We start from the raw sequence: 14,122 nt of genomic DNA, 5'->3' as shown, positions 1-14,122 counted from the left end.
ACCACATTGAAAAATAAGTAAACAAGGACAAACTCAAAGTTTTATCCGGTAGAAGGTTTTTGAAAATACAATCACGTCAAATCGCTGAGTAATAGTCCTAGAGATCTCATTTAGGAAATACAGCTTGAATGTCGGTGGATCTCTCCGCACAAGCTTCGTGGGGTGGGGGAAGAAACTAGCTTACATTTACTGATCATTTGCTCTGCGCAGAGCCAGTGTGGCCTCATCTTGAGCACCTCCTTTCTGGAGGCAGGGTGCCTGAGACTGACTTCAGACTTCCTTCCAGACCTTGGGCAAAGTCTTAAACAGCGCCTCAACATCCTTGGCTGTAAAAATGGGAAAGAAACTAGTAGCTCTCATATAGGATTCTTGTGTCAATGACTGTGACATGGTAGTGTGTGGCCTACAGCTAGTATTAAATCTTCATTTACTAGCTTTACTAATTTAGCACCAAAATTAGGTACAAGGCACTTGATGTGCTTTTTCATACTTTTTTTCCCTAAGTGATGATTAAGTGAGCATTTTAGATTTCTATTGATTGCAAATGGACTCATACTGGAAGGTAACGATTACAAATCATTGTTTGTCTGCTATTAATGCATATATCACCTTAGAAATTTGTTGTGATACACACTAGGTAAAAATACTTTGTCTAAAAGGAAATGCTCACCAGGAGAGTAAAACACACACACATACACACACGGATATATTTAAATTTCAGAGGAATTTTATAATGATAGATAACAGGTACTTTGTGTTTCACAATGTTCAAGTAGTATTCACATTCATTATTGTATTGATCCTGCCACAAAACTATGAAAAAAAAGAATAAATAAGGACGCTGTGACTCAGGGAGGGTGAATGACCAGGAAACAAAGGTTTGGGACTGTGAATCTCCACATACCATTCTATGGCTTTCAGAGACCAAAACAAAAGAACAGTAGGGTCCTCGTTATTTCTGTATAAGTGTGAGATTATATCACTGATATGAGCTTTATTTTTTAAAAAAACAGTATGATGTTCCAAGATAATGTTTCAATTTCTGGTGCCAGCAGAGTACAGAATATTGTAGTTCTTCATACTGAAGCTGAAAGTGTGTTACCAAAGTAATTCACAAAGCAGGAACAGTAATCCAGAAAGAGTTGATTGAACTCAATTAACCTACTTCCCATGAGCTTTTGGGTAAAAACAGATGTTTATAAGAACTTGGTGCTGAGGCTGAGTTTGAGATACATGCACTTTTTATAACACAACAAATATATTTAACTGCTCTCAGTTCATGAAGCATAAACACAAAAGTGTCCTCTATGGGTGAATGTGGCTCCGCTACCCTGCCACTTTTAACTAAAACTCTCCCTCCAACTGGACCATGGTTGGTTCTAGCAATCCTGTGGCGTTCAGGCAAAGTCCAAGGCCCGCTTCTTTGTTAGGGATTTTTCATGAAAAGTTACTGTTTTTATCAATGGACACATTCTTTCTTTCATCACCTCAGAATTGTGTTTGCTCAAAGAGCATATTTATCCATCTGTAAGAACTAGAGGCATTGTGGGTAATGCTTTGTAAGCCATGCTAATAACACAAGTGGGGTCTAAGACCCTTTGCATGGGGTCTACAGAGAAGTTAGCGCACATCATAATGTGGGCATCCTGACAAAATCAGGGCCGCCTTACTGCTATCCCTGGACTGGATTTACAGTCTTTTATCAAATCTAGGCAGCACTATCCTGCAGCAATAAGATGGGAAATTTCAAAGTTTTCGGTTAAATTCTTGTGAGTCATATTCCAAACTGAGATACAGTGCGGCCTAGATTGCATTTATTTATTGATTTCTCCAATGATGACATAAATTTATTGGCAAGTTGGTGACACAGAGATTTGCTAAATTTCAATTTCAGATTTGAGCCACCTATCACACCCGATGTGACCGTCTTCCAACAGACCATCGGAGACTGCTTTGGCATCGCCATAGTGGGCTTTGCAGTAGCCTTTTCTGTTGCCAGCGTCTATTCCCTCAAATACGATTATCCTCTTAATGGCAATCAGGTAGGTGCGCAGCCTACGCTGTGTCTCATTAGGCGACTTCCAACAAGTTTGTGCACATAATATTCTTCTAAAAGAGAACACTTGTAAAAAACGTTTCCGCCTTGTTCTCCCATCAGGAGTTAATTGCCTTTGGAGTGAGTAACATATTCACTGGAGCATTCAAAGGATTTGCAGGGAGCACCGCCCTCTCCAGATCCGGGGTTCAGGAGAGCACAGGCGGCAAGACCCAGGTATTTCAAAGTTTTGCTGCCATCCTAGTGTTAATAACTGGGCACCCGAGCCAAGGGGAAAGGGCAGATTGTGAAGAGAACTCTTTCGTCTTCACAGATCGCTGGGCTTCTCTCTGCTATCATCGTGCTGATTGTCATTGTGGCCATCGGATTTCTGCTGGCGCCACTACAAAAGGTAACCTTCTTCTCGCTTTGGGTAACATCTCTCTCACTGGGGTGATAAATCTAAGGACCTTAGCTCTTTAATTCTGAAAGCACAATCTGAACTAGGAGAAACGAGGCAACAACAAACTTTCAAGTACTCTCCTTAGCCAAACTCTAGGGGTCAAAAACATTTCCTGGGCTCTGGCAGCACTTTATGAATGCTAGGAATGTCAATGCCCAAATTAGTTTATCTACTGTGCTCTGTAAGTGCGTAGTTCAAAAGATAATTAATGTTTAAGCAGGAAAGTGCCCTGGCACCACAGCTCCAACACAGGTGGATGAGTAAAGGCCCTCTATCTAGTGCAGAGAATGGTGCTACCAGCCACACAACCTGCTCTCTTGAACACACCCTGCAGCTCCTGGAGGTTTGGTTGGACTCCAAAACCAACACTGTCAGCTTGCAGGATGGGAGCAGACAGCCAGACAAGCCAGCATGGCCTCGCCTCTTTCCCCTTTCGCCGTCTGTTTCTGTAAGGGCTTAGCTTAATGTTTGTAAATTGCTGCAGCAGCCAGATTTACAAAACATAGGATCTCTAGGGAAGCAGATGATGGTAAATACAAATACACTGTGGTTTCATTTGAATCCAAGGTGGTGCAAAAAGCACATGGGTCGGGAGCCCTGTAGACCTGTTTCTCCTCCTGGCTCTGCCGCTGATTATTTACCTGCTTCTGAGCCAATTTATTCAACTTCTCTGAACTTCAAATTCTCCAGTTGTATAAGAGAAAGAGAAATAGTACCCAGCAGGCAGAGTAGCCAGGAAGACTAAATGAGCTAAGGTACACGAAGTACTTAACACAGGTTGCTAATATTATTAACTTAACCATTAGTATTATTATGGTTATTATATAAACAATCAACTACACTTCTGACCACAAGTGACATGGAGATATGATATGGACTGCCAGTGTCCACTGGTTGTTATCCAGGCCTTTTTTCCATGTCGGTTGGTAGCTGAAGTGTGAATTAGTTCCAGGTTTCTAGACTTTTGGTGTGGTCATCTCAAAGAGCCTCCGTGGGCAAATGTGTCTTTCAGCAATGCAGAGTATGTTTGTCAAAACTTTGTGTCATTACACTCCTGACTCCAAAATGATGGCATGAAAGCAGCCAAGGAATCCCACTAACGAATTATAAAAATGTGTATCTCAGTAACAATAAATGCGCAGATACTCCTACACCGAGGACAGCCCAATCATGTTTCCTGCAGGTGTAAACATGGGCTCTATTCAGCCCAAATCAGTTTGGAGGCACTGAAGAAACCAATGCCATTTAAATGCCTCTCTCTCTCCTGAATAAATCCCACTCAGAGACTTTGTCCAGGACATTAACCGGAGCCCGTAAAGAGCCCCTGGGACAGTTCTCTTTGGATCGCTGAGTCAAGAGTGTCACCTGTTTCACCTGAATAGCAATTTTGCTTCCTTTCATCACCTGAAGACAAAATAGCCCATAAAAACTGCTAATGAGGAATATTTAGCATGTGCTTTCTAAGCCTCAGCAGAGTTGCAAGCATTTAGTTCCTATTTAGTGCTTTCCACCAGTTGCAACATGGATGCCACATTTCTGGTAAAAAGATTGTTTCTTTTCTATGGTTTTTCATTGTACAAGATTTTGGAGCATAAAATTTACTTTTAAGAGTACTTTCTCATATACTATGTCATTGTAAATTGTTTAGCATTGTCCCATGGGATATTGGCCTGCTGAGAAAAAATGCTTGATGGGGAAAAAAAAGTCTCAGACAGGTGGCACCTGACATATTTTGTTGCTACACTAAAGTCTCGCGGAACGAGGTGACCTATTGTACAGAGTCCTATAAAACTTTACCTGCTACCCTGTGGTTACAGCTTTCATAGCTCTCGTCCCATAACAAAACCAGTACACTGACATTAATTGGCACAGTACTATAAACTTTTATTCAGTTTTCTCACTTTCTAACTGGCATTCATTTGTATACAGTTTCCTTTTTAAAGTTATTTTAGGACCATATTTTATAGGCCTACACGATGAACTCTAGTCTCACGATGAATCAATTAACCAGTTAAGTATTAACATATAAAAGTAACTTGTGGAAATTAAAAATACTGGCAGTTAAACAGTCTTTAAGAGAACGCATGAAAAGAAAAGCTGTGTGAAGTTTCTTGGTGTAGAAGTAGCCAGCATACGAATTCCAGGCTCCACTCCTTAGGGAAGGACTTGCAGAGAGCACAAGCATTCCTACCATTGTGTTGAAATCTAAACAACATGAGCCATATTTAGCTATTCAGCAAGTTTCACCTTAAGAATCACAACGTGAAACAATGGCCTTCTGGCCTGTGAAACCAGAGCCTGAAGGGATGTGTGACAAGGCTGAGTTTATAGTCCAGGGCCCTGGCAATGAATGTGCTACTCGGTGAGGCCAGTCCTGGGGCTCCTGAAAAGGCCATGTTGTGGGTTCTTAGTTCATGAGTTACGCCTCAACTGTAACAAAGGCACATGTTAGACTAGCTTTGCATGGGAAGCCTGGATTAGGATCTTTCCTTCTGTGTCCCAAGGCACAGGCTAAGTACAACAGATCATCTTTGGCACAATTACAAAGAGTAGTTCAGCCGTTGTCACTGTGGCGGGGACAGCGCATGCAGGGGAACGGGTCAGAGTCCCAGTCCTTGTGAGCTTTACCCAGCACTTTCTACCAGCAAAAGGGTGTATCCTTTGATATGCTTTGAGGCCTACTAAACGACCCACTTATCTGCAGCCTTCACCTTTGCTTCTATATGGTTTATTTGACTAACTTAAAGTACATTCTGTGTTTATGTCTTTTCACAGTCTGTGCTGGCAGCTTTAGCACTTGGGAACTTAAAGGGAATGCTGATGCAGTTTGCTGAAATAGGCAGATTATGGAAAAAGGATAAATATGATTGTGTAAGTAGATGCAATAATGCTGGGAAAAAACATTCACCCGAACGGCAGTTTAATACTGGTATAAAAAATACATATTTGTATTATAAACTGTATGAAACTGTATTTCTACAGTGTTCAAAATAATCTTAATTTGTTTTATTTGCCATTTTAAATTACACACTTCATGATCATTTTTTGGCATTTTAATTTGAAAGGATCCAAGCCAAAAATACTCCACAAACTTTCGTAGATCTCTTGTAAAAGTTTTTACAGTCATCCAAAAATGCCACAGAAACTCTGGACATTAGGTTACACATTGCTTCTGTTCTTTGTTACATACTGTGTGATTTGCCAGAGAACCTGTGAAGAATTTGAATTCTGCACATTTTTCTGGAAATACTCTTTCTTTTTGAAAAGGCTCTTCATTGCTGTCAACATGCCTTACTCTTGAGAATTTAATAATTTAATCAGAGCCAAAGTCTATAATGTAAATGTGATTTACAACATGGTCTATGGTGCTTAGAGAGTATAGTTATAATCTACGCTTGGTTTACTTTTGTTCCTGATAAACTATTGAAGCAGGGAGCTTAACACCTTTTTGGCATTGTTAAAGGCCTTGCAGAGTTAGTAGGCATTAATTAAATCAACAGAGCAAAGTGAGATTAGAATAGCCTCTACTAGTTAATAATCTAATATTAATGAATAGACTGGTTCTGCAATTTTTGCCCCAACAGATTGATTCAATCTAGTTTCATTAACTGATTCAGGGATAGGACTAGGAGTAAAGTCAGTCTCTTTGGATTATGTTTCTGTGGTCAAGAACCTAGCCTGGGGCAATGGCTTCTTGAGACAGGTGTCCTCCTGGGTACTTTGATCCTTGGCCCAAGATAACAACTTCCCAACTTAGAAGTTCACACCTTCTCAGAGCTCTGGACTTAATGTACATTGTACCTTACTCAGGGTACATTACCGCACGTGTGTTGCTTTCTTTCACAGTTAATCTGGGTCATGACCTTCATCTTTGCCATTGTCCTGGGACTTGGGTTAGGCCTGGCAGCAAGTGTGGCATTTCAGCTCTTAACCATCGTATTCCGGACCCAATTGTGAGTGCTCATGGTGCCCTGCAGCCTGACTTGCCCCATCAGAAGAGTACAAAGTGATTTACTTGCTAGGCATGCATACCTGTCAGCACTGGTCAGTGTGCTCTTCCGCAAGGGCCCACCTCAAGGTCCAGCTTGGGAATCTCACCCATGGACCAGCCTACCAAGAGGTCTACTTCCTGTTTGGATACCAATTCCATGAATTCCTAGAAATCCATTTGCATACCCATCCACCAGAAGTAATTCTGCTCTGAACAGGTTTTATGGCCTTGGCCCCAGACTTGTTAAACACAAGACTGTGCTACCAGGAAGACCGTGAGATTCTCCAGGGCTAGGGAAGGACTCTCCCTCCTCAGAGATGGCTGAACTGCACTCCCATTTAAAGGCATAAATGGGGATTAGAGAACTTCTCAAAGGCCCCTCTAGGTCCTAAAGTTCCACAAAAGGTAGAAATTCTTAACTGTCATTCAGTTCAATGCTGGAATGTCTTCCTCATTTTTAAGTCTTGGCTGAATGATATTACCACCATGTGGCTACTCGAGGCTGGATTGCATGGTGTGATCACAAGGAGAAATGTTTCCTTGGGTGCTTACATGTTCTAGAACAGAGGTTGTTCACTTAAAGTTATTCCTTGGCTGATGGGCTATACTGTGCTGAGACACACTGGTGTTGCTCTTACAGCTTTCATTCAGTCAGACTTTTAGTACATTCCTTACTGGGGACCTATTAAACATGGAGACACTGAACGGTCACCTGGGGAAGTCCTCTGACTTCTCCCTATTGTCAGTCCTCACCCACACAACTGGGTACTCCTTTACCTCACTGAATAACTGCAATTCAAGTGGCAAAAGCTCATAGAAGTGCTTTGTAAACTGCAAGGAGCTAGCCTGGATGTGGTTTAGGACTATGTGAGCACCCAAAGCTAAGTATAATACAGTGCTTGCTTCCAGGGTCTGAATGGCATGATGATGTCCCACACCTTAGCGAAATGGGCTTGTGTTGACTAGCTAGGGGGAAAAAGTCAGTGTTAGCCTTAGTGGCCTAACAAATATGCCTGATTTACTTGACTTTTTTTGTTTTTTTTCTCAGTCCCAAATGCAGCACACTGGCCAATGTTGGAAGAAGCAATATCTACAAGAATGTAAAAGATTACTCTGAGGTAAGGGGGATTCGTTTTTGTCTTTACTTGCTGAGTGATATGAATATGAATCTAATGGGCACCACTAATGCCACTTCTCTGCCTTACAGATGTATGAGCCAGAAGGAGTGAAAATTTTCAGATGTCCATCTCCGATCTACTTTGCAAACATTGGTTTCTTTAAACAGAAACTTACTGATGTTGTAAGATTTGGGGCCATCCGACTTTCTTTTCTAATTCTACTAATCATCAGGGAATCTGTGCTTGTTCTTTAGCAAGAAGGTGGTTGGCTTCCTGTCTGGGCTGTGTCAGTGTTTTGTTTTGTTCTGTTTTGACCCACATTCCAGAGCAGGTGAAACTACCTTGTAAGGGATCCACTATGGTTTGGGAAATAAGCCCCTTTGGATGAGGCCAAATAGATGACATTTTATCAAATGCTGCTCTCAAGTAAAAGAGATTTATCCTAAATTCTTAAGCTGCTGATTTTTAACATTCTATAGATTTGCTTTGGGCATCAGCTTCAAAAACAATAAGGAAACATTTAATATTTCACTGCATTATTGAAGATATTCAGGATAGTAGCTGTAAAGGAATTTAACTTTCACGATAAGTACTGAGAGTGCTGGTAAAAATGACAAGGAAACAGTCTTTAAAGTTAAGACACAAAAGTTCAGTATTCTTGAAACACGCCCTCTGGCCTGCTTTGTACCTTGCACAGGGCTGCCATACGCCCTAACAATTAATTTGGTCCATAAACCGTAAGTCTGACATAACATTGCTGATGTTTTTAAACCGAGTTTTCAGTTTCATCACAAATATTTCTATGAAGTGTCCTTAACCCTCAGCCCATCCCAGCTAGTTACCAGAATCATGCTGTGTTCAGCATATTCAGTGTTCAGCAAATCACAGCATATTCGCTGTTCTCCTAACACAGCAATGGGTTTTTCAGATTGGCTTTAGTCCACTTCGAGTTTTACGCAAGCGGAACAAAGCTTTGAAGAAACTCCGAAAACTGCACAGTAAAGGCCTGCTACAAGTGACACCGGTGAGGATACCCATCACTTTTCTGCGCATTATAGCTTAAAAGCTTAGTAAACTATATGGTGTTAGTTGCATTCCTATAAATGAAATATGAGATAAAGGTGTTTAAAATGTTATTTTTTTAAAAGGACCTCTTTGAAGGTCTCCCTGAAAGTTTTATTGTACTGGCTTGGTACAACTATGAAACACAAGTATCTACAATTCCAGGGCTTGGCCAGCTGTGCTCACAAGCGCCTTGGTTATCCTGGACACACAGTTGTCCACAGTGGAAATGGTCACACCTGTTATTGTCTCCTGCAGAAAGGGTATATATGCACCACTGACAGCTTCAAAGATTCTGATGAAGAGTTGGACAACAACCAGATAGAAGAACTGGATCAGCCGATCAACACAACAGATCTGCCCTTCCAGATAGACTGGAACGCTGACCTTCCTTTCAACATTGTGGTTCCCAAAATCAGCCTCCACAGCCTCATTCTTGATTTTTCAGCAGTGTCTTTTCTTGATGTTTCTTCAATGAGAGGTCTCAAAACGGTAACTCGGTTTTTCTTAATGAAAATAACCAATCATTAATTAACAATAAAAACTGTACTTACCCATTAGGTGACATGCATGTAATTAGAAGTAAACTTTTTTGTATATTTTAATCTTACAATATCCTATCAAAGGGGTGGACAGCACAAAGTGTCCAACAAACTCTTTTAAAGTGAATTTTCTGCAAGACCACACACTATTTTGAAGGCAACCAAATTTACAAGCCAAACTTGCTAATGGGCAACTAGGCTCACATTCCTAGCCAATCTGAGCATCAACTCTGGTGCTTTCAATTGTGAAAACTGTATTTAAACTCCCTACATCCTGATGAATTTGGCTACTTAAACATATATCTAAGAAAACACATATGAAACAATTAATGTCCATGTCACTTACAAACAGGACTAAACAGTTAAATAGTGGTCTGTTCTTTTTCTAAAATAAATGATTTCCTGATATAAACAAAATTTAGGAAGTTCTACATTTCCCTTTGTTTTTCTTAGGTTTTTGTATCTACTTAAGGAACCTGACCTAAGATAAGATCTATTAAACATGGATAAGCTGTATACAAAATTAGAAAACACACTCAATTTAGTTTTCTTCTAATTTTGCTTTTTTAAAAAAAATTATATACCTCTCAAGATTTCTTGATTTTTTTCCTTTTCTTTCTTACTCCCCTCTTTATGAGAAAAAAATACACATACTTTTCTTTAAAAAAAAAAAAGCTCTAGTGCATTTTTTAAGTTTTTTACTTAGTCCCTTGCAGAGATTTTAAAAGAGTTTAGATGATGGTGATGATACGGTATACACAATTATGCAGCCTGACCAGCAGGGAGCACTACAGTTCTTCCCGTGTGTAATCTTACCCATGTCACTGCTGGTGTTTTAAATGTAAAGACCAGGGACCTGGATAGAGTAGCCAGATACAGCCAGTCACTGTGGACTGGAATAATGGGTGACACGTGGGCCAGAGTGTTTGGCTTTGCTTTGGTTTTTATTTTCCTTTTATGTAGATAGAAAACTCTAGGCCCCGTCTTCCTATAGAAGACACTGTGTTAAAATTAAGTCAGAACTGATCTTGTGAGCCTGAAGCAGAACATTTTCTTATAATAGTTGTCTCAAGAAGGATGCTTTTCAGCTGCTTACTGAGACAGGCTCTCTGCCCTTTGGGCTTATTTCCTTCTGTCAGGGGGTCTTGTTTTTAACATTAGCATCTCCTTCTATTATTACGTCTTTTCAAAATGTAAAAGGTTCTAAAAGTAATATATCACTCATAAAGTATAATTATGATAGTTTTCTTTACAATTCTGACAAATGAAGCTGTTTCCTAAATAGGTGTATTTTTTTTGACAGCTCTTACAAGAATTTGCAAGGATAAATGTAGATGTGTATATTGTTGGAACTGATGGTAAGTACTTTTATTTTTATTTTATGTTCAGTCTGTCACGTGAGCGCACAGTCAGTCCCTAACGTAAACAGGCTGTCTGGCAAACAAGAATCTTATAGGATCACCAGGAAAGAAGCTGAGTTTGTAGTTGAGTTAGTAACAATTCCTTTGGAAACAGCATCTTTGTGCTTTAGTTGTGTTGATATAGAAGTAAATGAGTTTTATGGTTTGAATTCTAATTTAATAAGCAGCATGAATAAATATGTTAACTGTTTTTCATTCTGAACTTACTGAAAAAGTAGTCTCTCCCTGTCCTCCCTTGCATTCCTCAGCTCTTGGCTTTCACTTCACCTTGCCAGCGTGGCCACCACGTTGGACATTATCAGGGACGCCCAGTGTGTCAGGATTAATCACCTACCTCTCCGCCTCTGCCCATTTGAGCCTACTTGAGTATTTGGCTCTCGCACATTTTTCTTTCTTTCTTTCTTTCTTTCTTTCTTTCTTTCTTTCTTTCTTTCTTTCTCTTTTGCAGTACTAGAGATTGAACCCAGGGCCTTTGCACTGAACCACATCCTCATCTCCTTTAAAAAATTAAATCAGTTTTTACAATTTTGAGATAAGGTCTCATAAATTACTCAATTACCTGGGTTGGGGTCAAACTTGCCCTTCTCCTGTCCCAGGCTCCCCGAGCCTAAGATGACAGGCGTGCACCACCCAACCTGGCTTCAGCCTTTGTCTCTGAGCCTGTCTCCCTCCCTGACTTGCGTACGCCCATCTCTTTGATTCATCTGACTTCTGACTCTGTTTCTGGCACCGGCTCCCCTTCTCACCCTTAGCAGGCAGTATTCCCTTGGCTTCACCCCTTAATTCTACGTTCTAGAGTCTCTTCCCCTCAGTGTTTCCGACCCTTGTCCTTTCTCACCTGGGTCCTTGGAAGGCCATTCTGAGCACAGTGTCCTTGTCTGTCCCTAGAATGACCTCACATCTCACTTTTCTTTACTTTTTTCTTTTTTTTCAATTTTTCTCTTTGGTACCAAGAATCAAACTCAGGACCTTGAACTTGCCAGGTAGGCACTCATGCCACTGAGCTACATCCCAGCCCCTACATCCACTTTTCTAACTAGAACATTTTTTTTCAAGAATTTTTTTCTGACAAGAACCATGAAAACCTCCCTCTTTCCCCAGGCAGAGCACTGGGTCTTCAAGACTATTTGCATTTGCAAAATACATGCCTATAGCATTACTTTGTAGTAGGGGCCTGGGAATTACCTCAGTGGCATAAGCACCTGCTGGCAAGCATGAGGTCCTGGAGTTTGATCACTGGTACAAAAAAAAAAAAAAAAAAAAAAAGCATTATTCTGCAATTGAGTCTATGTGCCTGCTAGACTGTCATCTCTTCCAGGACAGGGATTAGTCTTGTTTACACTCTCCCTGTCTCTTGCTCAGGCCCTAAGACATGACAGACAAGTAAAGACTTCTTAGCATTATTGTAGGGCACTGTTCTGGGTGCGGCTGCAACAGTAAATGAGGAGGAACCTGCCCTCAGGAAGCTCACAGTCACTCAAGAAGTCTGCCGTTAATAAGCAAATAAAATCGCATTTCAAACAGTGCAGTGATGAACAGAGAGGTTAAAAGACAGAGCAGTGGGGTAGTGTGACTTAGGCGGGGACCAGGGTTGTGCAGTAGCGGGATGTGTGAGTGGGGATGAATGAAGTGTGGGTGTCAACTTGGACAGTGTCTAAAGGAAGAGCATTTTAGAGAGAGTTGGGCGTTGGTACATGGGTCTGTCCATGAGCAGGAGTCAGAATCTCTAATCTCTCCTCTACTGGCTCCCATCCCTAAAATCTAAAGATGTGCTAGAGTTTCGAGGGTTTCTCACAATTTAAAATATTCCATTGATCTCACTAACTCATTATTTACCAGTTTTATTCCCTCCCCACTCACCATCCCGATGGGTCTTTTTTTTTTTTTTTTTTTTTGAGGCAAGGTCCCACTGTGTATTCCAGACTGACCTTGAACTCACAGTGCTCCTCCTGCCTCAGCTTCCCAAGTGCTGAGACTACCAGCACGCGCCACCACGCCCAGCCACCCCCAGACCTTTTTGAAAGTGCCCATTTCCTGCCGCCTCTGCTACCTGGCATGCCTCTCCGGCAAAGTGACAACACCACCTTCCCTCCTCTCCCTTTTCTCTTCCTACCTGTTGAAAGCTTGCTTGTAAGCAGCCCCAGTCACCTCCATGCTGTTATTCGTTCTCTTCCTTCACCCTTCTCCAAATCCTGGGTCCTATAAAATGCTACTCACTCAGTCAAGCCTTCCCAGATGCCCACCAGGAGGAGATTCACCTTTAATTTGCCTTTTGGCCTTTTTTATTACTCAGCTAGAACTTGGATATAGCCCACATGAGGTCGCATTTGGTCGAGGGATATGTGCAAACGAGCGCTGGCCAGTGCCCACAGGAAGATGTGGTCGATACAATCCAGCGGCTTTGGGGAAATGGGCTAGAGTGAAGTAACTGATAAAATGCCAGGTCTGTCGTCAAAGCCTACAGCATAGCAATGATCTCAAAGCATGTGCTCAATCTGGGAAGAATCCAGTTTTAAGCATAAGTCATGTTTTACGGTTCAGTCATGAAGTAGGGAGATCGGCTCCTGTGTAAATAAAAACTAGTTTGTTTTTAAGAAATACTTAAGATTTTCTCATTTGAACCTTTTCCTTTTCACATTAGTTACATATGTATGTTTATTAGAGAGGTCTCTTCATTCCAGGAGATACTGCACCAGTGATGCATAGGTTTGTTCCATCATAACCCACAGATACTTTGCCACAAATTAATGAAATGCGTATTTGCAAGTGTGATTTCAAATTAGCATCTTCAAAGACGTCTGTGACCAAACAGTTACTTCTTCCTAAGTATTGTGGCTCCTTTTTTCTCTTTAGATGACTTCATAGAGAAGCTTACTCGGTGTCAGTTTTTTGATGATGAAGTCAAAGACTCAATGTTTTTCTTAACAATCCATGATGCTGTTTTGCATGTTTTGATGAAGAAAGATTACAGTACTTCGAAGTTCAATTCCAACCAGGTACCACCTCTTTCGTGACATTCACATTTGTAATCATTCGCTTTTCTTCAATTTTCCTTTGAATTTCAACATTTTAGAAAATTAGTTCCTAATCCTTATGTTTTTATTCTCTTTTTTCAGCAAAAAGAAACAAAATTTGACTTTACCATAAATACAAATGGAGGGTTACGTAATCGAGAATGTCAGGTAAGATTCCTCAGCAGGCTTATCTTCATCCAGACATCACAGTTAAAAACAAATTTGAAAGCAGTGAGGCTTCTTCCAACATGTTACAGAGAGCACAGTGCTTGTTTGAGCCTCTGTGCCTCATTCCTAGAAAACTGAAACGGTGCTATCCAATCTCTTAAGGAATTGAGGAAAACAAGCATACCAGTGAAAGAAAAACTTCCATTTACATGTGAATTAATATAGCTGAGACTAATACACACCTCCCTCTGCCCAGGTGCATAGGAAATCCCTAGTACAGTGCCAGCTGGGCATAACATTAGATTCCT

The 14,122-nt window shown here is 40.9% G+C and overlaps 1 protein-coding gene across 2 annotated transcripts in view; it reads left to right on the top strand.

Moving 5' to 3' along the window:
- Positions 1–14,122, top strand: part of Slc26a3 (solute carrier family 26 member 3) — a 32,284-nt gene that overhangs the window by 16,512 nt on the left and 1,650 nt on the right. For both annotated transcript variants that reach the window (NM_001246662.1, XM_063233818.1), the window contains 12 exon segments: positions 1,895–2,042; positions 2,159–2,272; positions 2,370–2,447; positions 5,274–5,369; positions 6,345–6,451; positions 7,538–7,607; positions 7,697–7,789; positions 8,536–8,631; positions 8,928–9,161; positions 10,515–10,569; positions 13,486–13,628; positions 13,749–13,814. In NM_001246662.1, coding sequence (NP_001233591.1) covers positions 1,895–2,042; positions 2,159–2,272; positions 2,370–2,447; positions 5,274–5,369; positions 6,345–6,451; positions 7,538–7,607; positions 7,697–7,789; positions 8,536–8,631; positions 8,928–9,161; positions 10,515–10,569; positions 13,486–13,628; positions 13,749–13,814 — 1,300 coding nt within the window.

The sequence above is a fragment of the Cavia porcellus genome, unplaced genomic scaffold (assembly GCF_034190915.1).
Source record: "Cavia porcellus strain 051 isolate PalLab524CR breed Dunkin Hartley unplaced genomic scaffold, mCavPor4.1 scaffold_2, whole genome shotgun sequence".
In the NCBI taxonomy this organism is placed as follows: Eukaryota; Metazoa; Chordata; class Mammalia; order Rodentia; family Caviidae; genus Cavia; species Cavia porcellus.
This window is presented reverse-complemented; position numbering and strand designations above follow the sequence as displayed.